The following is a 27,957-nucleotide window of genomic DNA, read 5'->3' as shown; positions in this document are numbered from 1 at the left end:
AAAATATAATGCCCACTATTCGAGTTATCTGATGCTTTAATTAAAAGATTCGATTTCGAAAGTTTCAACCATTTGTTCAACATCAAACACTTCACATACAGTTTGAAATGGTTGAGCGAACGACAGACAAAACAAACCTCACAATGGACACAAACAGACTGGTGCCAAGACTAAGATATCATAAATAAAACAGATGATTCTTTTTTTTTAGTTCAAAATTTGGCACACCGGTCTCTATACAATACCCTTCTGAGTGTTAAGAGAATCTCCACAAAAATTCTGAGATTTAAATCCTTCAGGAAAGTACAGTGGGTAAAAGAGTTTTTTTCTAGAGCCATTTTCTTCTAATAATGATGAATAGGCTAAAATAAATAGAAAACAAAAATTCAAATCAAATATATAGTGAGTAGACAACAGGAGAGAGAGAGCACTATTATAACAGTGGCAACAACCACTGGGGAAAAGAAAGAAATGATTGTCCCAGGAAAAAAAAGGGTTATTTGGCACACAACACTCTTTGCTACGAACTTTCAAATTATTTTGTACATCATACAACAATATCGTACAAATTTGGTCCTTCACTAAATAATTATATTAACATTTAAGCACAGAAGCGCTTGAAAGGAAACAATACTGTTTTATCGAAGAACAAATCACGTACAAAACCGAGGATAACCTTACCGAATGCATGAAGAAGAGGGGAGGAAACACCAAAGGCCCCCAAACAAGAATTAAACTCTTAAACTCGCAGTTCAAACAGGAGGCATTCACGAGGAGAACCATTACAAGGCTGATACATTTAGCTGAACGGAGAAGCCTTGCACCGCAGCAGTTTAGGCGCTCTGAAAATGGTTGACGAAGTCACTAATCCACATCTCACTATCTGAGGAACGGTACTGAAAGGAGGTACATCACTGTAAATGATCAGATCTGTAGATACTTCTATCACTCTCAGCTCTTTTAGATTTTAACATTGTGGCATTTGAAATCCGTATTTAAACTCCAATTCAAGCTTTTATGAATCGGTTCTTCAGTTTTAGGTCGTTATATTTAAAAGGACAGAATTTCAAAAACATAAATCCTACAGCTGTTCACCTCGAAGATGCCCGGTCTTGTTGAGGCGAAGTGCCCCCTTGTGGTCATACCTACTCATTGCATGTCCGCTCGATCCACTCGATTCTTTGGAAGCATGAACGCATTGGTGTACATGTAGAAATACCTTTGCTCCCCTTCCCCTCCTCTGCACTGTACGCCTCCAGAGCAACGTCCGTGTAGTGCATCACTTTCATAAGCATGTATGTTCTAATGGGAACTGATGTGAGTGGAGTGACCTGTAATGTCATGGGGATCTTCAAAGACTCGAGCTGCTGAAGAGATCACTGCACGCAGTGCTCTGAGGCCAGAGGTGGCAAACACACCAGAGGATGTACTGAATTGTCAGGAGTGGTCTGGTCAGTCTTTTGTCCACGGTGATCCCTTCCTCTCTCTCTCTCTCTCACTCTCTCTCTCTATCTTTCTCTCTCACCCCCTCTCTCTCAAACTCTTTGCGATCTCGTCTTGCTCTCCAGACTCAGATGTGGTTGAGTGAGTGGAAGGAGCTCGCTTCTGACGGGCCTCCCCCCATGTTCAGCCAGGCATCCAGCGAGTTCTGAGAGGACGGGTGCAGGGGGTTGTTCTCCGACAGAGACAGCATCATTGCATAAGCCTAAGTGGGAGGCAGGGGGCGGGGCAAACAGGACAACAAGACAAAACAACTTAACCGTCTCCTTCAAACAAGGCAACTTATTATACTAATGACAAAAACGATGAATAATCACAATAGCTCCATACAAAGGAACTCGGAGAAGACGTGAGTTAAAGGTTTTCAGCACAGATGGTGTAGTTAGTAGGCAAAGATCAAAAAGGCATGTGTGTTAGTTATGTTAATGTTATTCTGTTAAATTGTAGACTTAAAAAATTGAGCGGAAAAGGTCAGAAAATGTCAGAAATAAAAAAGAATTGTGTTTCCTTTTGTTCCACTAGGAATTAAAGGGTGTGTTTGAAACGTAACACAGTTCGTCTCCGTTGCTGATGGTCTGTTTTTGGTGATAATACTCTACTCTGCCTTGCCAGTCATTGAATGTTGTTTATTGATCTATTTTGAGTAAGCCACCGTACAGGTGAGTGGGTGCAGTGACATACCTGTGTCTTAGCCTGCCTCAACAGCGTTTCTTTCAGTGCCTCCGACTCTAAGGAGGTGTTAAAAATGTCTTTAACGTCAAAGGGTTCCTCGGCAGGCTTATGGAGCTCCAGGCCCTTGGGGAAGCCTGGGAGAGGCTCCAGATCTAACAGGCCTGCATCCTCCTCAATACACCTGCACCAAGGAAGGAGGAGGGACCGGGGAGAGGGAGAGGGGAGGGGACCCTCCGTTAGCCCAATCGGAAGTTGGCCGGAGCCGGAGGAGGCGTGGTTACGGGGAGCATGCGACAAAGGCGGGTATGGTGGGGTGGCATGGGGGGTCGGTGGCATCGCGCTGGTGCACGTTCGCACGGGCGGACAGGCATGCACAAGAAAACACGTCCGTAGAAACAGCCACGTGGGTCTTACGGTTTCATCCTCGGCAAAATATCTAAAAGTTCGAACATAAATGTCCTAAAGCAGGAGACTCTAACACTCAGCAGTGGGACGAGGACGGCGATTCCACCACAGTCAGGATACACTAATCCCAGGAACATGTATGCACTGAAAGGTTTTTATGTACCAGGTATTCTAAAGCTGTAATGGTTGCCCAAGTAAGAGACACTAGGATGGGGGGGGGGCAGTCTACCCAAGGAACCTCTCAGGACATGAAGCATGTCCTCTTAGACAACAGCCTGCATTTCAGCACAGACACGCTTCGCCACATTAGTCGTTGTAACAGAAACACTCGACTGGCAGCAGCGGAGGAAAAAATGGTGACATCACCGCATAAACGAACAAAAAATGGCTTCAAATGCAGTTTAAAATGTACTTTAATCAACATATGACTGCGTTCTAGTCTGTGGGAAATGATCCCAGGGATAATGACACCCATGACATATCTGTGGTCATTATTTGTTGCCACAGAAATTAAGAAAAAAGGCAGAAAGCCACAAACATAGAAAAATAAAGAAACAAGCTGGTGTTCATCATCGCAGGCGTGTTTGCCTTTGCACTTCCTCATTTTTAACATCGGGGCCTTTATGTCCTTAACTATTCTGTATTTTAACCAACATTGTTAGTATATGTAAAAAACTATATATTTAGTTTTGGTGTATTTTTGATCCAGTGGACCTGTTCTGAATCACCAGTCTGTGCTCACAGAGACTGAGTTACACAGGGTGTCCACCGTGTCCACAGATTCTGCAGAATCCTACCGTGCGTGGAACAGATCTCTAAGCATAATGGGACGCCCTAATCATGCTGACCACAGGAACCCTGTAAGGTCTCAGTGGAATCATCGTCCTCCATAGACCAGGAGTGGGACCAGGAGCGTTCCTGGATGAGATTAGCCATCCAGGAACTCAAAGAGCTTTAAACAAGGAACGCCTATCCACAGATGTTTTCCTGAAAGGTCCCCATAGTAGCTAATTATCATCTACTGCTCTCTTTGTTTCCTGTCATGCTCAGGCTAATGTTATTTCCACACACACACACACACGTTTCTAGACACGTCATCCCCGTCAGTGAGGAACAGCAGCATGCTGGATGAGAGTAGTGGAGGAGTGTGAGGAGTGTGTGAGGAGAGTGTGAGAAACGAGGAGAGTGTCGTGCGTCTCACCTGCGGGGATGCTCGTAGGACATGGAAAGGGGGGGCGTCTCCTCTCCGTCTTCAAAGGCTCCTTGCACCATGGTGGCGGGGGACGTCGCCTCGTCCTGCGACTTCTCCGTCAGCGAGCCTTCCTCGTCTTCGTCGTCTCCCTCCGCCTCCTCTTCCTCCTCCTCCAGTTTGGAGCTGGAGAGGACGTGGCTCTCGGGACGCTCCCCTTCAGTCAGCTCCGCCCTGGACACGCCCCCAGACACAACGCGGGCAAACACGGCTTCTTAGTGGCAGCCAATGGCTTAATGTAGAATTTGCACGAAACACTTTGAGACCAAAAGTTTTATCTACACATTTAAATAACAGCCCATTCAGACATTACCCACAAACCCAGAAGAAAAGCCACACAGAGTGAAATCTCATATATTCCAGACATGTGACCCTGTGGCACTTATCTATCACTTCTACTCCATTATCCACGAGCCTCGGCAGCACAGATAAAATATACAGAGCCAGAATACAAGGCTCTCCGCTCGGGTCTCTGTGGTGCTGATGTTTGACTACTGCAACACACACTCGTGCAACTAAATGAGCTCACTCCATCTCTCCTCAGATGGGCTGTTTTCCCCTCCGAGGCCCGTGACAGCCGATCTACTGTCATGGGCCGACTGCTGAATATCACTGCTGCGGACCGTACGCCCCCCTCCCAATTACCATCCATCACTGCGCAATGGGCCACCGCTCCCCTGCCAGACCCTGGCCGAAGCCGCACCGGGGCCCCCCGGATGACAAACGCGCAGGTTGTGTAATTAACCACAGACGCTTTGGCAGTGATGAATTAGCTAATCCCGGAGAGCGGAGACACGGCAGGGCTGAGGGGGGGGCTTGTCCCGGTTTGTCCCGGTGTCATAGTTCTGCCCTCCGCCCATCAGCACCACGCCGCTCCAACGCCACTCGCTCCGTCTCTCTCTCTCTCTCTCTGTCTGTCCCTCTGTCTCTTTCCCTGTCTGTCCCTCCGTCTCTCTCACTGTCTGTCTGTCTCTCTGTCTCTCCCACTGTCTGCCTGTCTGTCCCTCTGTTTGCCTCTCACTGTCTCTCCCACTGTCTGCCTCTCTCTGTCTCATGGTTCTGGAACGCCGGGCCGGTCCGGAGAGGCTCCGACAGCGAACGCTTGGGCGAGAGAGGCGGCCATTTCCGGGCTGCTCGGTTTCGTGAGCGTGAGGGGACAAGCGAAAGAAGAAATGGGAGAGAAAAACGAAACACACAAAAAAAAAACAAAACCATGCTCGTTTTACATTTTCCAATCGAGCTTAAATGTCCTATAATCAAATTGGGCCCGTCTGAGGAGAAAGTCCATGCAGTGGGGAAGACAGCGACCAGCCTGCCGCAGACCTGCTCTCTGTCTCTCAGTCTAAACATGTCAGAACACTGTTTGCCTTAGCTGGAAGGGGAGGGGAGTGAACTCCATCAATGTTGCACACAGATAAATGCTTCAATCTCAGTGTCCCTGGGGACCGGGAACCTGCATGGCCCGTCTCCCCCATAACCTGTCACGGGGCAGTGGGGCTGGGGCTGGGCCCGGGGGTGGGGGGTGGGGGGTTTAGATTCTGTCTTTAAGCACCATCCGTCCAGCAGCAGGGAAATCCCCCTCCACTACTTGGGGGGAGTCACGTAGGGCAGATAACCCCTTTATCTGCCCCTCGAAGGGGAAAAAAGGAGAAAGAAGGCATAAAGGGGAAGAAGACAGTAAATGTGTGTGTGTGTGTGTGTGTGTGTGTGAGTGGTGGAGACACACAGAGTCATCTCCATCCCCCCCGCAGTGACAGACAGAGAATCCAGGAGACAGACAGACGAGAGGGAAAGAATGGTTGAAACTGAGACGCTAGTATGAAGGATGTTGCACTCAGGAGAGCAGCTCCTAGATGTGCCTGTCAGTCTGAACCACCGCGACTGGCGCGGAGACACAAAGCAGAGCACTTATCTGAATTACAGATATTTAATCGCCCCGCTCGGCTCTGGAGGAAGGGGGATGTCTCTATTGATCCCAGATGGCAGGGGTCTGGGTGAGGCCGGCATTGACGCAGGCGTGCGGGGGATCGGGCTCAAATCTGGGGTGTCGTTACACGTCTGCCATGCCTGTCCGTTCTTTCCTTCACACACACGGTCCCCGAAGCGTGTGTGGGAGCCGTGTGGGCGGCAGGTCAGTGGCGGACATGTTTGCCGGTGATGTGTTTTTCCTCGTTGTGCTCCTGAGCCACCACTAGGGGGCAGGCTTAAACCTTGCAGATGACTTTGGAGCTTCAGAACGCCAAAATCTTGTTGTTCAGTTGGTTACTATAGTTTCACAACATAACCTAAGAGTGAGTGTGTGTGTGTGTGTGTGTGTGTGTGTGTGTGTGTGTGTGTGTGTGTGTGCGTGTGTGCGTGTGTGTGTAGTTCTACCTTTTCTCTGAGGAGCTGCAGGCCTGGTTCAGCTCGTTGTTGGAGATGAAGTTTCTAATCTCTGAGAAATATGAGTCCTCCTTCTCATCTAAAAGTGCATGATTGTCGGGCTCGGAGTTGGGAGAGGAGATATTTGTTCCCAGGTTTGAGAGGATCCCAGAGTGTTGACTCACTGTAAGACAGAGAAACTCTTACTCATTAGGCCTAAAACACAACAACTTTATTCACATGAGCTTCCATTTCAAAGTAAGAATTAAGATGAGGCTTATTTAATCTGGCAAAATTATTTTCCTCACACACGTTCTACGTATAATAATTCAACTTAAAGAGGAACCGTAAATTTGGCAGAGATAAAGATAATGGGGTATTCACCAGGAATATTCTCATGTTCGTGTTTCTTTAAGTGGCGGTCCAGGTTGGTCTGCTGGCCGAAGCAGCGGTTACACAAGTGGCACTTGAAGGGTTTCTCCTTGTTATGGATATTACGGACATGTCGCTGGAGGTTGGAGGAGATACTGAAGGAACGGTCACAGTATTTACATCTGAGGAGAGAGAGAGAGAGAGAGAGAGAGAGAGAGAGAGAGAGAGAGAGAGACAGGGAGAGAGAGAGAGAGAGACAGGGAGAGAGACAGGCAGAGAGGCAGACATGCTCGCACATAGAGCGACACAGAGACAGAGACACACAGGGACACGCGCACACAGAGAAGAGAGCGAGACAGAGCGAGAGTGAGATGGAGAGGAGAAAGAGAAAATTAGAGTCTCAAATGAGCTCCCTGTTCAGCTATGTAAACAGCAATCACTAGCTGTAGAATACCTCAGTCTAAACATGGCAGACACATCACGGGCAATAGAACTTTGACGTGGGGCAGAGAGAGGGTGGGGGCAAACTTGTCATTGCAGCTCTAACTGCAGCTGAAATCAGACCGTGTGAGTCCCGACCTCCACAGTTTTAAATGTGCAACTACTACTGGGCCTGTAAACAGGGGGTTATTTACTAATCAACATCTGCCACGTATTAATCTGTAAATATTGCCTGACAAAGGCCCAAGTATCATTTTAAAATACACACATTCGTGCTGTAATCATTTGTTAAGTGCATCTAATATAACAAGTTTCCACTGCTGAATAGCCCTTTAGAACTGTGTTTAGAATGGCTCCACCAAGTGGATAAAATAGGCAGTGCGCCTTATGTTGCTTAGGAACGAGGGTGTACATTAAGGAAGCTTATGAGAGATTTTCATTCTCACGAGCTCCTGCGTGCTTTCCCGTCTCTCAGGATCATAGTTTTCCCACTGATATGTCACTTAAAATCCAACCATTCTAATTGAACATTGAAAAAAGTCAACCTTGTTTTTTTATGCTCCATGCCAGACTGTGGCTCTCCCAGTATGGCTCTCCCAGTGTGGCTCTCCCAGTATGGCTCTCCCAGTATGGCTCTCCCAGTGTGGCTCTCCCAGTGTGGCTCTCCCAGTATGGCTCTCCCAGTGTGGCTCTCCCAGTATGGCTCTCCCAGTGTGGCTCTCCCAGTGTGGCTCTCCCAGTGTGGCTCTCCCAGTATGGCTCTCCCAGTGTGGCTCTCCCAGTGTGGCTCTCCCAGTATGGCTCTCCCAGTATACACCAAGCCTTCCTCTATAACAGTGAAGCTGAACCTGGCACTCCTCTCCCTGTTCCTACTGGTCTTAATTATCTGGCCAATAAAAAATCAGTAGGATTCAAGACCTGAGATGTGAACTAAGGTCTTGTTTCACCACAGGCCCTTTGCAGATGTTTTTTTTTCAACGTGTGTGTGTGTGTCAATGTTTGTGCATGTGTGTGTGTGTGTGTGTGTGTGTTTGTGTGTGTGTGTGTGTGTGTGTGTCTGGCACTGAGCTGTTCGCCCTGAGGGTCAGTTATGGCTCCTCCGCTGCCTCTCCATAGCCCTCTTGTTCACGACGACAGCCCGTCCAGAATAGGCCGGAGAACATCAATTTAACGTGCTGATAAACAAACAGGGGGGGGTGGGGCTTCGGAGAGGGCCCCGCCGGACAGTGGCCCTTTTGTAGGGCGGCTCGGCCCGGCCCGGACTCCCGCGGCCGTCTGCAAGGTTGACTTTCGGAGCTAATTGCTTTGGGAAAATCACTCGTCATCAAGTGCTCGGAATCAAGATGCAGCCTTTTCATGTTCAGATTTATTTTCGCGAGCGAGTGTGTGCGGGCATTTTCCAGACACGGCGCATCATGGTTCATCGAAAATGAAAAAAAGAAACGGCAAGACGGTGTTCCTCGTGTTTGTCCCCCCCCCCCCCCCCCCCCCCCCCTGGCCTTCTCTGCCCCGATTTGTTTATTTTTATTAGCTTGTCCAAGGGGACTTTAAATTACTTCATCGTCCTTGCTCTTTTTGCCTCACTCTCTTTTTTCTCTCTCCGAGTTACAAGGATTGCACATGGAGCGTTACAATCTGAATGGGGTCTTTCAATGGTCAGCCCTAGTGGGCCAATTTCGCCACAGAGAGAGGAGCCGATAGCATCTCGAGCAGGCAAATAGCCTGCTACAACGAAGCGTGGAGACCACGGCGCGCACACCGCGTCCGATACAGGCCTGCCAGGCCCTGAACGCCTCCAAGTGGGGCGGGGAGATGACCACGTTGATGATGATGATGATGATGATGATGTCTGCTATTTGTTAGGGTAAATTGTTTCTAAACGAGCTAATCAGGGGGGCCGTAGTGAAAGGGCCATGCATGCAGTGGCTGGGTCTCGTGGGAGGTTCGTTATCTCGTTCATCGCTTCCATGGCAACCCCGGCAGCAGACGCGTGGAGCTCAAAGAGAGGCCCGGATTCCGTCTGAACCGTAGCCCAACGAAAATGAGAGGCCTTATAGGAACTGGGGCTGAACTGGGGCTGAGGTTAGCGAACCTACAGATGATGATGAAGAACAGAAAAGCTTTAAAACCTTTAAAGGCTCTGAAAGTTTAAAAAAAACAGTGTCACACTTGACCCGTGAACGCTGCGAACTGAATTATTTTGATTCGATCAACCTGATTGGCTGTATTAATCAAACCAGTGCTGTTTCACATTCTTCTCAGCCCGCACGACACCTTCAACACCACCCATCTGGAGCTCCATTTGACCAGCCTGTCGTAGGACGCAGACACTGGCCACTGGACATGCAGGCACGAGTTCATTTTTTTTAGCCGTGGTGCTGGCGACCCAAAGGCCCCTTGGTAGAACGCTCTCGCGGTGCAGGGCCAAGTGTCCCTGGACAGGGGCCACAGCACTGATAATTATGCAGCTCTATAAACAGTGTAGGGGCGTCTCTAGGGCCCTTTCACAGGCCAACACTGTCCAGAGCTTCACTCTGCCCTCGGCAACTCCACAACATCTGCACAGACAGAATCAATCTTCCTTCTCTTTCTACATCCTCACCCCCCCTGTTTTTCATTCTTTCACTCGTTCCCTCATTCCTGCCTGACTCTGGGTAGCCAGTGCCGAAGAATAAGTCAGTACCTTATGTGCTGATCAAAAAGGCAAAAATGGGCACATTCTTCTTAATGTGTGTTTGTGTCTGTGTGTCAGACGGGTCTGCAGCATTGGGAGAAAGTCGTTCATCTGCGCTTCGCAAAGCAGGCGTGTCACAAGCAGAAATAAATCTTGAGATTATGGAGTGACATCGGCACTTCTGTGTTTCGGTCTTTCGTGTTTGATTTGGATGCGAGGGCTCCATTTCCGTTGACCGAGGTTACTTCTGTGTGCGCTATGTGTGTTAAGTGGTGGTGGTGGGTGGTGCCGTTTTTGAACAGCTTACCTGTATGGTTGCTCTCCCGTGTGTGTTCGTAAGTGCCTGGTAAGATTAGCCGACCTGGGAAAGATTTTCCCACAGTACCTGCAGCAGGAGAAAATGGGATCTGATGCAGCTGAATGTGAGCATAGAGGTTCTATGAACCTGCTAACACGTACATATAAAATACTAAACACAGCGTATACTATATACTTTAGGTGAAATACTTATCAAGTATAACAGCAATGCATAGACAAGTTTATTAGCTATGTTATAATACAAAAATGTTGTCAAAGTCAGCATAAGTGCATACGCAAGTACCGGTAATCAGTATTCATAAAAACATTTCTTCCTGGATGATCTACTTGTCTATTTTGTTAAACATATTGGGTTACTGCTAGAGAGATAGTGTCCTTTTCACAATAGATATAGACAGAGCCTCCTTTTCAAATCAAACTGTTGCATGTCAACTTGCTCCCAGAAGAGTCCCCAGTAGCGGCCCCAGTGGAGGCCCCGGTAGTGGCCCCAGTGGAGGCCTCAGTAGTGGGGCCAGTAGAGGCCCCAATGGAGACCCCAGTAGTGACCCCAGTGGAGGCCCCAGTAGTGGGGCCAGTAGAGGCCCCAGTAGAGACCCCAGTAGTGGCCCCAGTGGAGGCCCCAGTAGTGGGGCCAGTAGAGGCCCCAGTAGAGACCCCAATAGAGACCCCAGTAGTGGCCCCAGTAGTGGGCCCAGTAGAGGCCCCAGTGGAGACCCCAGTGGAGGCCCCAGTAAAGACCCCAGTAAAGACCCCAGTAGAGACCCCAGTGGAGACTCCAGTAGTGGCCCCAGTAGAGGCCCCAGTAAAGACCCCAGTAGAGACCCCAGTAGCGGCCCCGATAGAGGCCCCAGTTGTTTTCCCACCTGCAGGCGTAGCGTTCTTTCCCCTTGCGTAGGATGGCGTCAGAGAGAGAGGGCGGGGGTGAGCGGAAGTTGAAGAGGTGATGTGAGGAGTGCTGTAAAGAGTTGGGGGCGTCTAGTTTCAAAGCACTAAAACCCTCCAGCTTCTCCGTCATGTTCTCCATAGCAGACACCTGGAAAGACATGAAGCTCCTGATGAGGCTAGCTGGTTTCACGGCAGGTCCGGCGCACGACAGGTGTGCAGGGTGTCACATATGAAGCTCTGAGTCTGAAATTTCACCAGAGTCTTAAGGTAGCAACGGCAACTGGGGACTTGGTTGGTTTAAGATGGTGGTATAAGATGAGATCCTTTGTCACAACTTTTTTTCATAGTTAAGTCTGCAGGCAAACTTGCTGCATGCAAGATCCATGTTTGTTGTCATGTGGAAGGCAGTACTATAGAAGAAGTGTAATGAAATAATGGGGATGGGTCTGAAAGAAAAGCCGTTTTGCGAAAGCTTCAGTGAGAAGGGCATTTTTCCTGAACGGGGACTTCCCCTCACTACCACCAGACCCCTCACACCTGCAGACACCGCCGGGATTCTGAAATCTGAACCACATTAGGTTTAATCTTGCAATAAGAACCGCCTCCAATGTTTTCTTTTCCTTTTTTTTTTGTGAAGTTGCTTTTAACCAAGATTAAGTTTAATCTGGCCTCTAACACTGACCACTAGAGCTCGGTCTGTGGCAGATTAAGAGTCCGTGCAGATACGAGGTGGAGTTCGTCTACCTGAGGAACACAAAACAGAGATGGGGGGGGGGGGGGTGTCTGGCGGCGGACAGAGGTGGGGTTGAGCATCATTAGGAGACGGAGCGGAAAACCGGAGGAAGCCGTATATCAGAAGGTCGAGGCTTGATTGTACGGTTGAAGAATCACCTCCCTGACCTATGGCACGTTAGCAGCTACTCGAGCAGCACCCCTGGGAGACCCCGGCCCTCCACTTTGTTCCTGACAAGTCTCAGAGAGAAGCCTCTGAATGAGCCATTCACCCCGGCCAACGGGAACCATACAATGCAGTTTAAGATACCCCTCGCTGATAGCCCCTTCCCCATTAGACACGGAACAAAGGGTCCGCTATGCCGCTTGGTGGCCAAAAACAGCTTACATCCTTCCTGCTTTTGGAATATGAATAAACACAGAGACAGACACGCTGTCTCAATTTATTTATTCATGTTCGGGTTGCACCTCGATTTCGTCACTCTGCTGATCTGACGTAATGTTTTCTCATCTAACGTATTGCTAGTAGCCGCAAACCGAGCCATTACCAAAGAACCAAACAAACGATTCCATGTTACACTATATTTTTTTGGTGTCGGCGGCTCGGCACGTTTTTTGATGTGCGCGTGACATCATCTGCTGGTCACTGTGGTTCTTCTGCCGTACACATCTGACACATTCCCATCACATCGTAAGGAATGTCAGACGCGTGGGAAGGAAATTTGTAAACATCAACACCCCCCCCCCCCCCCCACCTTCCGTAGTTCTCATCTCACTGACCAGTCCAGCTGTCCTAAAGCCACTCAGTGGAAAGCAGGCTAGGGTAGATGAGGTTGGGGGTGGGGGAAAGGTGGTGGGGGGTTGTAGGTGAATGAGAAAAGGAGAAAGTCAGAGAAAGAGGGTTCGGAGGTTTTTTTTTTTGAGGGGGGGGTAGCTCTGCATTGATAGAGGCCAGATTTACAGGTCAGATAAGACAGTTCCCAACAAGAGAGGCCATTCTCCTGCACACAAACACAGGAAGTGCCTGATGGACATGCAGACATTATCTAGGCAGCCAGGGCAAAAAAAATGGTAGGAAGTTATTAGCAGTGGACCTCAGAGTACAGCTATGCAGAAACAATGCCCCGACTAAACTTAGCTACGCTTCAGCACTACATGGGACGACTTGCTCTAATTCAAAAGGTCATTATTAATAATCATTTTATCATCGCTCAAAGGTGGGAAAAATTTGAAATGCTACCACATACAATGGGGGATTGTTTTTCAAAGCAGAAGATAACAAACTCAGCTTTGTGCATTCTGTACAGCAGAAAGGGTTGCGCCACTCCAAAGATTATCTTAAACCTCTGATTAAAATAATCAAACGTTAAACGTCTACTTCTTCATCTCCATGGCTGAACTTTCAACAGTAGATGGGATTTATCTTTAAGGTGGATGGAACAATGGATAGAATCAAAAGGAGCTTTGTGATAGCTGCACGCTATGTAAACTCCATATGCAAACGCACGCTATAGCCAACATGGCAAGTAGATGTGTATTGGGAGGTGTATTTTCACTTCATTCAGACAGGAGCTTTTTTGTAGTTCATCGAAAAGCATCAAGCAGCATTTCTCTCTGGCACTCTAAAAGGTTTGTCAGCACAGTTTGTGAGCGTTCCTTGTTATAGAACGCAGCAAACAGTATAGAGTGGACATTAGTGGACAAGGGATGTTCACAAATTGAAAAAAAGTTTCAATTTTTTTTGAAAAAAAGTTTTTAAAGTTCTAGACAAATTTGGAGTTCTTGGAAAAGATCAAAATGTTATTGTTTTGATCAAAGGTGAGAGGTATTATTAAATGTGTCACCACCTTTAACTTCCACAGCACTTTATATGCAGTTCCTCCAGTTGATATGAGGGCAAAGAGCAAATCATGTCAAAAAATCCATACTTTAATACCTGCACTCATAATCCATTTATACCCTTTAGGAATTGTGCTGAAAATCCTGACAAAAATCTTTCGTTCAGTGTGGGACGTCCATGATGATTACAACGGGAGGAGTACCTGAGGGTGAAAGATCAGCGGCGATGGCCTCAGATACTTCTCTTTCAGTGCTCCAACAGGATCCATCAGCTTCCTCTTTTCCACCCTGCTGGACAACAACACAGAGGGTTACGTACGAACGCAGGCCTATGCGATGCCATGTCCGCCAACCTCAACCTGGTTGAGGCACCCGGGCCGGCGTCCTCGTGCTATGTGACCTACTCGGAGTGAAATACCTGTAGATGGGATCCATGAAGAAGGGCGAAGGCTTGGCGTAGTGGAGGGACGGCTGTTGCTGGGGTGGCGGCGGCTGAGGAAGGGGCAGTTGTTGCTGGGGCATCTGGGGCGGGTGGAGGTTCTGGGACGGGTTCTGGGGTAGGTGATCTTCTTTAGCTGCCGTCTTGCAGCCGGCACCGTAGACGTGGTTCTTGCGCTGGTCGGGGGTCCCGCCGTTCTGGCTGGCCCGGGTTCTGCTCCCCATACTCAGGTCCAGAGGTTGCTCCTCGCCGCTGGGTGGATGAGCACCGGACAGCAAGGTGGGCTTGCCGGAGGGGAGCGAGGGTTTGGCCTCTTTGGGCTTCGTGGTGAGGTCAAAGGGCGACTCCACAGCAGTAGTGGTAGCCATCTTCTGTATGTGCTCACGGGGTGATTTGGGCTCGGGTTTTAGGAACATGTTGGGGTTGAGGGCTCTGTCTGTGAAAGGGTACAAAGAATGTGGGAAGTTGGGCAAGAACTGGAAGGGGAACATGGAATGGTAGGGTAAGGAGCCCATTTTCTTCTCTTGCAGACCCATAAAACCAGGCCCAAAGTACTTCTCTGCAATGGAAGCGATGGCTTTGATGGAGTCGGTCGCTGCGCTGGTAGGCGGAAGTGCCTGTTCATCGGGTGGTGGGAAGAAGGAATGCTGGGAAGAGAGGAAAGGGCGGTCATGGGGGAGGTTGCCCGAACTGGACACAGACAGAAAGCTGCCGACGTCCTCCGGCTTGCCGTCCTGCCCGGACTTCCTCCGGCTCTTCTCCCGTTCGCTCTCTGCTTCGCTGTCCAGGTCGGAACCGGAGACCGTGCCGGTGGTGGTGTCCAGATCGGTGCCGCTGGTGGTGTTGACATCCTCCAGGTCGCTGCCGTCTGACACGTCGCTCATCTTCACCTTGCCCTTGCCGTCCGTGAAGGACAGGTCCCGCTTCGACTCGCGAATCTCCTCCGACTGGCTACTAAGGCCGCTCCCCACGTTACCGTTGGTGTTGTTGATGGACGTGACCACGGAGTGGGCGGAGGCGTCGACAGGGCCGTGCGTGAGCTTCCCGTCTTGACCGCTACTCAACGGGCTCTTTAGTAATGGGCTAGGGGGTAACAACGGAGGCCTAGGGTATAGCGAAGGGGGAAAGATCCCTGGGAAGCCATGAGAAAGGGATGGGAATGCAGGAGGGGCAGAAGAGAAGGGCAGGCCGGGGTGGTGGGGCCGAGAGGGGAAGTAATCCCCGAAGCCGAGTCCGCTGTGGTTCAGGCCGGGGTGGGGCTTGGGCTTGCTCATGATGGGGCTGGAGGTCATTGGGATGCCCGGCGTGAACATGCCGCCGGGGCTGTAATGGTTCTTGCCCTCACAGAAGCGGCGGTGCTTGTTGAGAGACGAGGTAGTGCTGAACATTTGTCCGCAGTCCTTACACTTGATCTGGGTGCGGCAGTCTGCATGCATACGCTTGTGGCGGCACAGGTTGGAAAACTGGGTATAGGACTTGTGACACACCTCACCTGGGAGAACACACATGCCTGATTAATTCTATTAACATACTGTCTTTAATCTCATCAGGCGAATTTATTATCAGTGTTGGAGAGTAAACTGGTCATGTCAATCAATCAGACAGTTACCCATGCTGTTTAACATACTCAAAAACTTTGGTGATCACACATAATCCAACTACGTTGTAGCTGGTACAATGAGGATTAGCATATTAATCATGGATTACATAAGATTCATTATGCGCAGCGACAAATGAATCTAGTATGTACACAAACAAATACATGTACAAACAAGTACACTGGTAGAGTAAACAAACACTGTGACAGGCAGAACATAGAGAAGCCAAGCAAAAAGACAAGAAGGAAATGGTATTGTTTCAGCATCTGTCAGTACTCAGCTGAAACACGACAGAGACATTTACCTTTACATGTCAAATGTGCCCGGACCATAGACAAGCCTTATGGGCCCTCAAAGGAAAATGCACGGTGAAAAAACAAAAAAAAAAGGGAGGGGAAAACAGAGTGAAAAAAAGAGAGTGGGAGAGAGAGAGCGAGAAAGAAGGCGAGAAACGCAAAACAAATGCGGAACAGAACAGAAAAAGGCTCTAGAATTTCGTTTAGTGTTCTGACCTATAAAACAACAGCTGTCGTCTTGGGGCGGAGCTAGCTGGGAGGCCTTTGGACACTGGTAATTGTATCTGAGGCTTAGACAAGCCTGCTGAGACTTACACATGAAGGGCTTCACACTGCTGTGAATGTGCTTGTGCTGCTTCAGGCCTGAGGATGTGGCAAACGTCTTGCCACACTCAGGACAGGTGTGGGCACGGGCGCCGACGTGCTGTGAGCGGATGTGGCGCTGCAGGTTGCTAGGGTCTGTGAACACCTGGACGACACACCCACACACCCACACGCACACACACACACAAAGTGCATAAACTTTATGCCAGGACTCCTACTGTCAACCACGTGTTAATGTGCAATGACAATTCACACAGGACCCAGGCCAGTGATGCTGAAACTTGCTTAAGTCATCTTTTTGGATGGATTCTACACACGCATAGGTTCTCTGAACTGGAATCTAAGGACTTAATTTGAAATCGATATCCGTATGACTATTACTAATTATGTTGGAAAGAATGAACCAAAGAGTGTAACCGCCTGTGGTTCCAAAGATATCTACTTGATCGCAGCTCTTTTACGATGGGTATCTCTGCTTAGGTACGTGTGAGCACATGGGAGCTGACAGGAGTCTGTCGGTTACGGTAAGTAAGAATCGTCCTACCTTATCACAGTTCTCACACTCGAAGCGCTTGCCACTGTCATGTGACATCTGATGACGAATGAGGTTGGACTTCCAGTTGAAGGCTTTGGGACACTGATCGCACTTGTACTCCCTCTCTTCCGTGTGCACGACCATGTGCTGGCCCAAACTGAGCAAACAGAACCAGAACACGTGCGTCACCACTCCAGTAGTGGGTCCGAGAAGCCAGCGTTACACTTATCTTTGCGGTAAGCAAGTCGACAACATCGCAACAACACGAGGACTGAAAGTTTCAGCGATTCCGACGTATTCGCTGGTGTGAAGGTCACGGCGGCAACTGTCGCTGCGGTAATAACGGACGTGCCCCGTGCCCCTGGCGCCCCTCACCTGTACTCGCTGGGGAAGATCTTCTCGCAGTCTTTGCACTCGTGCACGGGCTCATCGCTGTCCTCACGCTCCTGCTTGAGGTCTTCGCTCAGAGTGTCGAAGATGGAGTTGCCGCTGCTGCAGGAGTACTTCTGGTGCCTCCGCAGCTCCGGCCTGGAGGTGAAGAGCTCGTCGCACTCCTCACAGCGGTACATCTGCTCGTCTGGGGAACGCGGCGGCCACACACATCAGCGTTACGTTCGCCGCGGATATCGTAACGGCTGAACTCAGTACATCGATCCTTATTGATATCTCTTCTTACAACAATGATGTATCTTGTAGAGGGATTGTGGAGAGAATGAATGTTGATTTTAAAATTTAAGTCTCATAATAGTAATCACATACGAAGGAGATGTATGTGAGAGAAAAGGTAATGCTTATAATAACACAACGTGTTTTGTGATGGAGAAGTGAATCGATCCCTGACTAATGTGAAAAAATGTATCTCAGTAACTCTATTAATTACATAAAAAACACGTTGGAGTATAAGAGAAGTAGGAAGTAACCAAACAAAAACAACAGCATGCTTTCCTGTTTTAGGCTGCAAACCTTTGTTTAAAATAATTGTTTTTTCATGACCAAGGTCAAACAAATAAAGTGTGGCAGCCTTTTCTGTGGTAATATCCTGACCGAAGTGCCAAGTTCAACGCTTTTGAGCGTACTTTTCAAACTCAGCAGCCTTAAAAAGGTCCAGGGTACAGAAGGTGCCAACCTCACAAACAGTGGAAAGTGGAGAGTCAGGATATGACCCCTCCATGACCACCATCCTCAATTCAACTCCACGGCAAAATTCCCTCCGACATAGACCATTTAGAGCATATGGTGTATGAGCAGTGCTTACCAAACTAAAGTGGGCGCTGTTCCATTTAACGCTTCAGCCCCCCTCTGCTGTCTGCTATTCTAATGACTTAATGTTTTCAAAGCAAGGGCTATTTGGGCTGTAGAACCACATCCTTTGTTATATTCGAACTTATGATAATGAAGCTCTGCTAGAGAACCTTGTTTATGAATATGTAAAATAACATTTTGGAAAATGACCAAAATTAATACCAGAGCAGAACTGGAATAGAAATCACTAAATATTTCAGCTATGGTTCTGTGTAAGTCCAGATTCAATGCCAATGGTTTTTTTTTTTTTCTTTGTTTGCTTGGTTTTTTTTTTTAAGATGAAACCATAAAAACCGAATTTGTTACGTTATCTCTGTGTCTCATCAGCCGTAGTGAACACTGGGAAGGAATGGTGGATAAAGGAGGGGTAGGGGCTGGGAAACTAATAGCTCTTGGAGAGAAGTACGGGAGAACACAATTATGTGCAGTTTAGCGGCTAATCTGTGAGCATGGGTGAGGTCCCCAGAGACTCCTCAAGTCCCACTCCAAATTCCAGCACCGATAAGCCAAGAGGAAGAGGCTGAGGGTTCTCTCTTTCTCTCTCTCCCTCTCTCTCTCCGTCAGTCGGCCACTCAGACTCTGTCTGACGGATTGACTCTCTTGACCATGTTCACCTCCTTTTGTGCTTTTGTCCCTATCTCTCGTCTTTCTCTTTTGTCCTTCCGTCTTCTGAACTGGTCTGTCTCTGCTCAGCCTGCATGCTAGCTTTCAGTGGCTCTCTTTCTATCTTAGCCGAGATCTCTCACTTTCTCTCACTCGCCCCTTTCAACAGCCGCTCTCTCGCTTGCCCTCCAGGGGGCGCTCTCTCGCGGACTTTCTGTCTTTCTTGTTTTTTGGCAGAAACATCTGACGCTGCAAATCTAACAGACAAAACATTTTGCGTGGTGCTGGAGAAGACCTGCTAGCAGATAACTTAACCTGCCGGACCTATTTTAGACAGCATGAACATTCTTCATTCTTCACAGATTCGTCTTCTCCAGCATCAAAGCACGCAATGGCGTATGACTCCACGAACTACCTGACTATGTGTCCATGCTTTTAATCTTAAGACCTATGACCAAGAGAACAACAGAGGTCTTCTGGACCTATGGATGTTTGAAAGCCTTCCTGCCACTTCACTATTATAATCATATAAGTTCTATATAATATAAAAAAAGAAAAACAGTATAAAACATGAGTTATTTATATGCTTAGAAATTGGTGCGTTACGTTTAAGACTGGTCTATTGATTAATAAACTACACAGCATCCAGTAATCATTCATCAGGAATTAATCATAATCAACTAACTAACCCTGATGTCACTTATGTATCAGCATGGTGCACTTTAACGTGTGCAATTTCACTTCTCATTTTAATTATGATATATATTTATATATATATATATATTGACTAGATGATAAGTATGAATCTGTTCGTGTGCAATATAAAATATAAAAGGACAAGTTTGACTCCTAAATAAACACTTTGAACATAATTTCACTTCTGTAATTTTCAGTTCCTCAATCCCAATTAGGCCGTGGTGTTCATTCATTTTATAGGCAACTTTCTTTGTGAAAAATTATTCCCTGCTCTTAGGTTAAAAAGGTAACTGCATTTAACTGCACTAGGCCGTCCGCAAATGACAAAAAGAAAACGGTACACTTCATAATACGTTCGTATTCTTCTTCTGTTTTAAATTTGAACTAAGTGATTAATTGTATAAAAATGCGCCATGCCACCGACTGTTGCTGTTTAGATCACAAGGTAGGCCTATTCGTTTTGAAGTTTGTTTAAAAGATTCGTTAATGACGCGCATTAATCTTACCTTCCAGGTTCGGTGCCATAGAGCCCTCCGGGAACACTCCGTCCTTCGAATAAACCAGTAACTCCTCCCCTATATCAATATCTCTAATAGCTTTATAATAAATCTGTAAAAAAAAATAAAAAGAAAAGATAAAACAGGGTAAATTTCAGAAAATACAGACCTTATCTTTAAGATTTGTCATAGTAGCTATTAATTATTATTGTTGTTGTTATTATTATTATTATGCATATTGCTAAATCAATATTTTTATGTTAATGTAAGCGTGCCATGTTATTTATGTCAGACACTTAATATCAAGCTAGAATTTTCAGAATGCTCTCCTATGTGAGGAATAATATTTCTAATAAAATAAAATAACAAGCCAATTAAATTGAAATTAAAAGGAAGTATTGCACGGGATTTATATGTGGCCATTTCACTTTAATCAGTCAATGTGTCAACGCGGTTTGCTAACGAAATGCCAGTGTTAAAGAGCAATTAGAGGACAAAAAGATTAAAATTATAAAATGTATCCTGCATGTAAAGTGCATCTTTTCAAACAAAATTAAATCGATGTTGTAAACATCGATGCTGTTGTAAGAAGACACGAGACTTGCACGGTGTGACAAACAGCTTCCACTGCTGAAGGGAACCGATAGAATTGACACAACAATCTGCAAATCGCCTCGCACTTAATAAAGCACAAAACACATTAGTGCTTCTCAACTGGAAAATTTCATGTACTGCAAAATGTAAAATGCCATCATCGACGCGCAATATATTTCATAGATTTTATTGTACTAAACAGTTGCATAACCACAATAATGTTATGGTGAAAACGGTTAAGAATTAATATAAGGCGTATTTCCTAATAAATGCACATTCTTAATATCCTTCAAGCCATAGCTGATATTTTATTTTTTTAGTTTACCTTAATCGAAAAGACATTTAATTAAACGAAAACCTCCAACATGAAAATGAAACCGAACCGGTACCCTCTTCATATTAAATTATACGTCTCCATGCACGTGCGTTCCGATGGTCTGGTCAATATGGCAAATGCAAAAAAATGTAGAATAGTTTAGGTTAACGAAACAAATCATTACAGACGCAAACAAAGAGGCCAAAGGTAAGTGGTTTTCATACTTTGGCGAAAGTGGAAAACAAAGACGAAAGTGGGCCCTGTCGACCACGCCCTCACGGGGGCGCTCGGTACCAGGAGGAACGTGCTCCTCACACAGCAAAGCACCGGGGAAATGGACCGCAACCGAAAATTAGTCTACAAAACTGCACAAACTTCATCTTCTGACTTTTACCGGCCTAATGTTGTGACAACTCGCAGGTGTGTTACAAAAGCAGGCCACGGCTTTTTCTAGCGGTTTAATAGGGGACATCGATTCACAAAGAACATCACTTAAACGATATTATTAGGCTATTATTATTATTATTATTATTATTATTATTATTATTACCCAGCTACACATTAACACTTCATCGTAAGGCAGGTAAGGATAATATAGCTGACCTTTTTGTTTTCCGTGTATTGGTAGAGTTGGGGAAGTTGTCGAGCGGTTGATCTCAAAGCTTCCAGTTGTAATAGCAGTTCTGTCCCCGTAGAGTTCACCACACAACCCATAGTATCATTACACGGGGCTCGAGACGCAGCTCGAGGCAGGCTGGGCCCCCTTCGAACCGGGGGGAAAAGAGCGGGCGCGAGCGGCGGCGGTGGCGCGAGCGGCGGCGCGAGCGGAGTCCTTCACTCTCTAGTCAGCGCGAGCGCGTCTTTGATGAGGCGACTCTCATTCATTAACGATTCCCTATCGGCCCCTCCGCGCGCCCGAGTTAACCGCCGGTCACTCCTCCCCTCTTATCTCAAACCAAAAGGACTGACTGATCCACCGCACAAGACCCTCCCCATATCTTCTCCTCCTCTACTCACTAGATTCATCTATTATTGATGAAAAAGTGTCTTTCGCGGTTATGAAAATTACCCGCCTTCAAAAACGCGTGAAAGGAGCCGCGCGTGGACGGATAGACGATCAAGTGTTTTTGGGGCGCGTTTTCAAAACATTCATCGCAACACCTGTTTTTACGGGCTGCTTTTCTCCAGTTGCCTTTCATGGTAACTCCAAATACACAACCTGCTAATTATGTTAAAGATTACATTAAACATATGCGTACGTCCAAAATGTTTACCAAACACTATCGAAATAAAGTAAGATGTTACGAACACCGACGGTGTAAACTGAATAGAAACGTGTATCCATTTGAATGATAAAGACAAATATTTGAATACCACTAATTAAAAACACCTAGCGTTATAATAAAAGTAAGGAACGAAGTTCGTATCTCATTATGACTTATTTTAACTATGATTTAGCTTGAATTTATATTATAATTTCGATAACGAGAATTTCTTCGAGCAAATGCTCAAATGTATTTTGTGCAAATTGCTACTGTGGCGTAAGGTTATCACTCAATGTTTACAAACAACCATAAAATGCCACAAAGTTCTCTTGCTATACCTACCATTTTTTAAAATAAAAAAATAAAAAAAAATCTGATAACTAGTATACCTAAATTATAAGCTTCTTACATTTTAATGTTAATAACAAATAAAGGTTTGTATTTTGTCAAGATGAAAACGGTATATTAAATCGTATTATTAACTTGTGATGTAGCTTTTGATTTGATGCATTGAAATGTTAGTCTGAATCAAGATTATTTGAATAACACAGTAATACGGTTTTTGGAGAATGAGTCATGTGGTCTGATGGTCTATGTAAACACCTCCAACATGTTCCGTTTGAAATGCTTCAGGATTGATTTTACATATTTCTGTACTACTACTAATAGAAACTTTTTTACCTTTCTTGAATGGAGATAACAAACAAATCCTTTCAGACGTTTCTGTCATCCCTCCATGTGATTTGATCACAGCTTTAATGATGAGGGAACTCTGACAGAAGTTTTGATGTTAAATTGAGCCGCTGTGTTTCAGAGTGCAGTATACATTTGCTGCAGGCATATGCTAATGTCTTCACCCCCCCCCCCCCCCCACCCCAAAGCAATCCATTATGATGGTGTGAAGCTGTGTCTACAGTAAATCTTTTGAGGATCCAACAGCATTGAGAGGGCCATCTTGACCTCCTCACATCACTTTCAAGTGCTCGGGGCAGATGCGTCATCCATCACTAGTGTGACACACTATAATCGCCCCTCTGTCTCTCTCTCGCTCTCTCTCTCTCTCTCTCTCTCTCTCTCTCTCACACACACACACACACACACACACACACACACACACACACACACACACACACACACACACACACACACACACAGGCACACCCTCGCATGCGTGTGCATGAACAAGACACTGAACACATGAACCTGGGGTATGAACACATGCAGAACGTGGACAGCCATAAAAATGTATGGAGAAGTGGCATAGATTTCATTTCAGCTGCTCACACCACCCAACCTAACATATTATATGATCAGTGTGAGCAAGACTTACTGGGTGTGTGTGTGTGTGTGTGTGTGTGTGGGGGGGGGGGGGGGGGCACCCCTCACATTACGGCTATAGTATAGAAACACAAAGACTAACTCAGACTAACCCATAAAGTGGGCACAGTCAGACACTGCAGTTGTGTGTGTGTGTACTTGAACTTGACCACTGGTAGCACCTGTGATAAACCAGTGGTCACCACAGAGAAGGGCAAAGGGAGGCTGAAGGATACACTGAAGCATCCTGCATTACACAGCCTGGCCAACACTCATGGTGGTAATAACAGGGCAGAGCGTCCACTCCACTGTGTACACAATACGCATTGTGCTTTTGTTTTAAAGCGAGAACATGAAGGATAACTCACACTGTATTTTACAAGCCTGTGTGTGTGTGTGTGTGATTCGGCCTCTTCAGAAACACAAGGAGATGGCATAGTGGGCCGTCCTCCTTTAGCTGTTCTGACAAACGGTTGAGGTGTACGTAGGTGTACGTGAGGTGGGGTTAACGGGGCCTTCAGACGACGATGGAGAAGCAGACACACTTCCACAAACTCTGACTCTGCTGCACCGAACTGGCATTGCACTCTGAAGGCACTCTCTTACTACACTCACTATACTCTCTCATTACATTCTCTCTATACTCTCTCACTACACTCTCGCTACACTCTCTACTCTCTCACTACACTCTCTCTAGTCTCACTATTCTCTCTCTCTACTCTCTCACTACACTTTCTCTACACTCTCTCTACACTACACTCTCTCTACACGCTCATAAAACTCTCTCACTACTCCATCATTACACTCCCTCACTATTATCTCACTCCACTCTGTCACTACCTTTTCATTGCACTCTCATACTCTCACTACAATTTCTCGGAGCTCTCTCATTACACTCTCTCAAAGGTCTCTCACTACACTGTCTGACTACAATCTCACTACACTGTCTCACTACACTGTCTGACTACTCTCTCACTACAATGTCTAACTGCACTCTCTCACTACACTGTCTGACTACACTCTCACACTACACTCTCTCACTACACTGTCTGACTACACTCTCACACTACACTGTCTGACTACAATCTCACTACACTGTCTCACTACACTGTCTGACTACTCTCTCACTACAATGTCTAACTGCACTCTCTCACTACACTGTCTGACTACACTCTCACACTACATTCTCTCACTACACTGTCTGACTACACTCTCACACTACACTTTCTCACTACACTGTCTGACTACACTCTCACACTACACTGTCTGACTACAATCTCACTACACTGTCTCACTATACTGTCTGACTACTCTCTCACTACAATGTCTGACTGCACTCTCTCACTACACTGTCTGACTACACTCTCACAATACACTCTCTCACTACACTGTCTGACTACACTCTCACACTACACTGTCTGACTACACTCTCACACTACACTGTCTGACTACACTACCCTTAATTTCCCTGAAGGAAACTTCCTAAAGGGATCAATAAAGTACAAATCTAATCTAATCACTCTCTCACTACACTGTCTGACTACATTCTCTCATTACACTGTCTGACTCACTCTCTCACAGCAATCAGACACTTGGCTTTCTCCTGGCATCTCCTTCAAATCACAAGCATCTCACACGCATCCACACACACACACACACACACACACACACACACACACACACACACACACACAAATGTGCATGTCCCACCTCATACATCCCCCCCCCCCCCCCCCCCCCCCCCCACACACACACACACACACACACAAACTATGTGTGTTTCAGCTGCATTGGGCTTGCGTGACTTCTCTCAGAGTGGTGCTAAGCCGTGAAACTATTCTCAGAGTTATATGTTCTCTGGCTGCACGGCTGATATATTTTTATGCGTGAGCTCTCGTAACAATTCTACAACACCTTTGTTGATAACAATCAGAGCGCTGATAAAACTGCTATCAGGACTGTAACTCGTCATTTTTAGCAAACCCGCTGGACTCGCTGTAGGTCACACTTGTTATTCAAGGTCATTCGCACTTGAAGTGTCAGCCACCAGCATCCACATTCATTACTAATGTGGCACCATATGACAACCACAAGGTTTAAAAACTCCTGCGTGAAACACATTCCACGTGGTCAGCTGTGTGTGTGTGTGTGTGTGTATTGGGGGGGGGGGCTGGCAGAACACGACCAACAAATGTGTAAACAAGTAAATAAATGATCTGTCTGGATTTTTAAAAGGCCACGGCTGAATTTGCTGCCTGTGCACATTTTTCCATACCACTCATGCACTGGGCACGCTCCGAGAGGACGGGGAAGTTCGATGAATTATGCATTTTTGCATTGTGAAGCCTTTCTGAATAAGTAATAAGCCGTTGTCCATAAGACACTGCATAAAATGCGTATAAAGGAGGGAAGAGTTGAAGGGAGGAAAACAGCTTACTATCCGAAAGAAGGAGAAAAGTAAACAGAAACCGTACATTTAGTTGAGTGATTTTAGCGGGAGCTATTATTCTCCTGTGAACTCGGCAGTGGCTGGTCATTGAAGTGAAAGGACTTTAATGATCGGGTTTGCTAGTGGAAGTCAATTGTTGGTTGTCAGTCTCCGAGGCAGTCCCCGAGCCCCCCACCCCCCTGCCCCCCCCCTCTCCCACCATGCCCTGTTTGTTAGGGTTAAGTTTCACATGTCAAGCTCAGACACGGGGGCAACCACGTTGCCCCTGTCGACAGAAAGGCTGGCAGAGATGGAGGAAGAGAGGGAGGGAGAATGGAAATGAGAAAGAAAGAAGGAGAGAAAGTGAGGGAAAGCAAAAGAATAGAGGTATAGAGAGAGAGAGAGAGGTAGACAACGAAGGGTCAGTTTTTGCAGTTTTTGAAGGTTGCTTTTTGACTCTGATTGAGACTGAGACACTGAAATGACATTAAGAAAACGCTTGATGGGGAGACTGTACAGGCTCACACACACACACACACACACGCACACACACACACATACACACACAAACCTCTTATACATTCACAAGGTGACCATGTACTCATACGCCCATAATGTGTGGGAGACATATTCCCCCAACACAATGCCGACAGGACCATCCTCTTTTGAACACAACCCATCATCACGTGTGAGGTCTTCCCTAAACGCTGAAACACACAAAGACTTCCAGGAATCACAATCTACGTTTGGCACCACCTCTATCTGAACTACCGGGTATCTTATCTTGTGGACAGTAAATGACATCGCGGAGTTTCGAAAGCAGACAGTACGGTAGACATCACAAGCCTCAGGAGTGTCCTGCCTGTCTCTCTCCCTGTCTCCCTCCCTGTCTCTCTCCCTGTCTCCCTCCCTGTCTCCCTCCCTGTCTCCCTCCTGTGCGAGACTCTTCTATATAACTGTTGACTCACTTCCTGTCACACACATGTTCAGGGAGAGAGGCGGCGGTGTGAGCCGTTTGTTCACTATTGTCGGAGACACTATTGCGGTGACATCAGCAGAACCTCTTCATGTCTTCCTGACAGTACCAACTGCTACGTGTCTCTTAAATAGCCCTGCTGGAAGGGGGGGGGGTCACCGTCGACGACGCCTCTTGCCGGATTCACTGTGTCAACAGCAGCCCATAAAGAAGCTGGCGGCCAGAAGTCTGATGGTTTGCAGCAGCGACAACGTGTGTCTGGAGATGTTTGGTTATATGTTCACGCCAGCCTCATGCTATAATGATCAGTTTCACACTGTCATTTTAGTTTAATACTACTTTTAATTCAATGCAAGCAATCGTATGTAAAAAAAAAAAAGTATTAATCTTGCGTTGATTCAAGTAGTCAAAATATCCTGAGGAATCAGAGTAGGAACCTGTGTTTGAGATGCTAAACTCCAGCTTTGAACTCCTGCTCCAAGCTACAACCCCGCCCCCCATCAAAAAACCCCCAAAACCTTGATATACATTATATATATAATTAAAACAATAAAGCAAGTTGTAGTTATTTTATTTTTTTATAGACTTGTCTCATGTATGTAAGTGAAGTGTGTGTGTGTCGAGGGAATGAGGAAGGCCACAGGAGGAGGAGGAGGAGGGTTGAAGGTCTCTGACCTGGTGCTCGCTGAGGTGACCCACGGCCAGGTTGTGCTCCTCGTAGGACGGCGCCGTGCGGACGTATTTCAGCCAGCCGCTGGTCTCTGTGGCTCCGTCCAGACAGAACTTCATGCTGCCCATGTCGTCCACTACCTGTAGCAGGCAGACAGACACCGCACCGATCAGAGAGACAGACACCGCACTGATCAGACAGACACCGCACCGATCAGAGAGACAGACACAGCACCGATCAGAGAGACAGACACCGCACAGATCAGAGAGACACCGCACTGATCAGACAGACACCGCACCGATCAGAGAGACAGACACAGCACCAATCAGAGAGACAGACACCGCACAGATCAGAGAAAGACCGCACTGATCAGAGAGACACAGACACCACACTGATCAGAGAGACACCGATCAGAGAGACACCACACTGATCAGAGAGACACCGCACTGATCAGAGAGACACCGCACTGATCAGAGAGACACCGCACTGATCAGAGAGACACAGACACCACACTGATCAGAGAGAGACCGCACTGATCAGAGAGACACAGACACCACACTGATCAGAGAGAGACCGCACTGATCAGAGAGACACAGACACCACACTGATCAGAGAGACACCGCACTGATCAGAGAGACACCACAATGATCAGA

General features: G+C 46.9%; 1 protein-coding gene across 10 annotated transcripts; it reads right to left on the bottom strand.

The window, feature by feature from the left end:
* Positions 1 to 18: 18 nt before the first annotated feature.
* Positions 19 to 27,440, bottom strand: prdm16 (PR domain containing 16). 10 transcript variants are annotated; one of them, XM_076988995.1, is made up of 15 exons: positions 27,310 to 27,440; positions 19,748 to 19,850; positions 17,016 to 17,217; positions 16,650 to 16,797; positions 15,998 to 16,250; positions 15,790 to 15,825; positions 13,867 to 15,379; positions 13,652 to 13,739; positions 10,856 to 11,025; positions 9,982 to 10,059; positions 6,572 to 6,741; positions 6,200 to 6,371; positions 3,779 to 4,000; positions 2,182 to 2,353; positions 19 to 1,705 (listed from the first exon to the last, which is right to left on the bottom strand). In XM_076988995.1, the coding sequence occupies exons 1-15, from the start codon at positions 27,430 to 27,432 to the stop codon at positions 1,571 to 1,573; spliced, it is 3,585 nt and encodes a 1,194-aa protein (XP_076845110.1). In that variant the 5' UTR covers positions 27,433 to 27,440; the 3' UTR covers positions 19 to 1,570. The 10 variants fall into 10 exon arrangements, with proteins under 10 accessions (XP_076845110.1, XP_076845111.1, XP_076845115.1 ...); XM_076988996.1 differs by having other exon boundaries at positions 13,652 to 13,736; XM_076989000.1 differs by having other exon boundaries at positions 16,097 to 16,250.
* Positions 27,441 to 27,957: the final 517 nt, after the last annotated feature.

This window comes from Brachyhypopomus gauderio, unplaced genomic scaffold (assembly GCF_052324685.1).
Source record: "Brachyhypopomus gauderio isolate BG-103 unplaced genomic scaffold, BGAUD_0.2 sc65, whole genome shotgun sequence".
Classification (NCBI taxonomy): domain Eukaryota; kingdom Metazoa; phylum Chordata; class Actinopteri; order Gymnotiformes; family Hypopomidae; genus Brachyhypopomus; species Brachyhypopomus gauderio.
Note: the sequence above shows the minus strand (reverse complement) of the source record. Positions and strands in the feature narration are given on the sequence as shown.

What these genes read in the sequence shown, in the direction of transcription:
- prdm16 (XM_076988995.1), bottom strand. Translation starts at nt 27,432, where the DNA reads ATGGGCAGCATGAAGTTCTGTCTGGACGGAGCCACAGAGACCAGCGGC. An exon ending in ACGGGAGAGCAACCATACAG is followed by an intron (nt 6,742 to 9,981) that starts GTAAGCTGTTCA and finishes CTCTCTCCTCAG; the next exon opens with ATGTAAATACTGTGACCGTT. An exon ending in TGAGGCAGGCTAAGACACAG is followed by an intron (nt 1,706 to 2,181) that starts GTATGTCACTGC and finishes CCTCCCACTTAG; the next exon opens with GCTTATGCAATGATGCTGTC.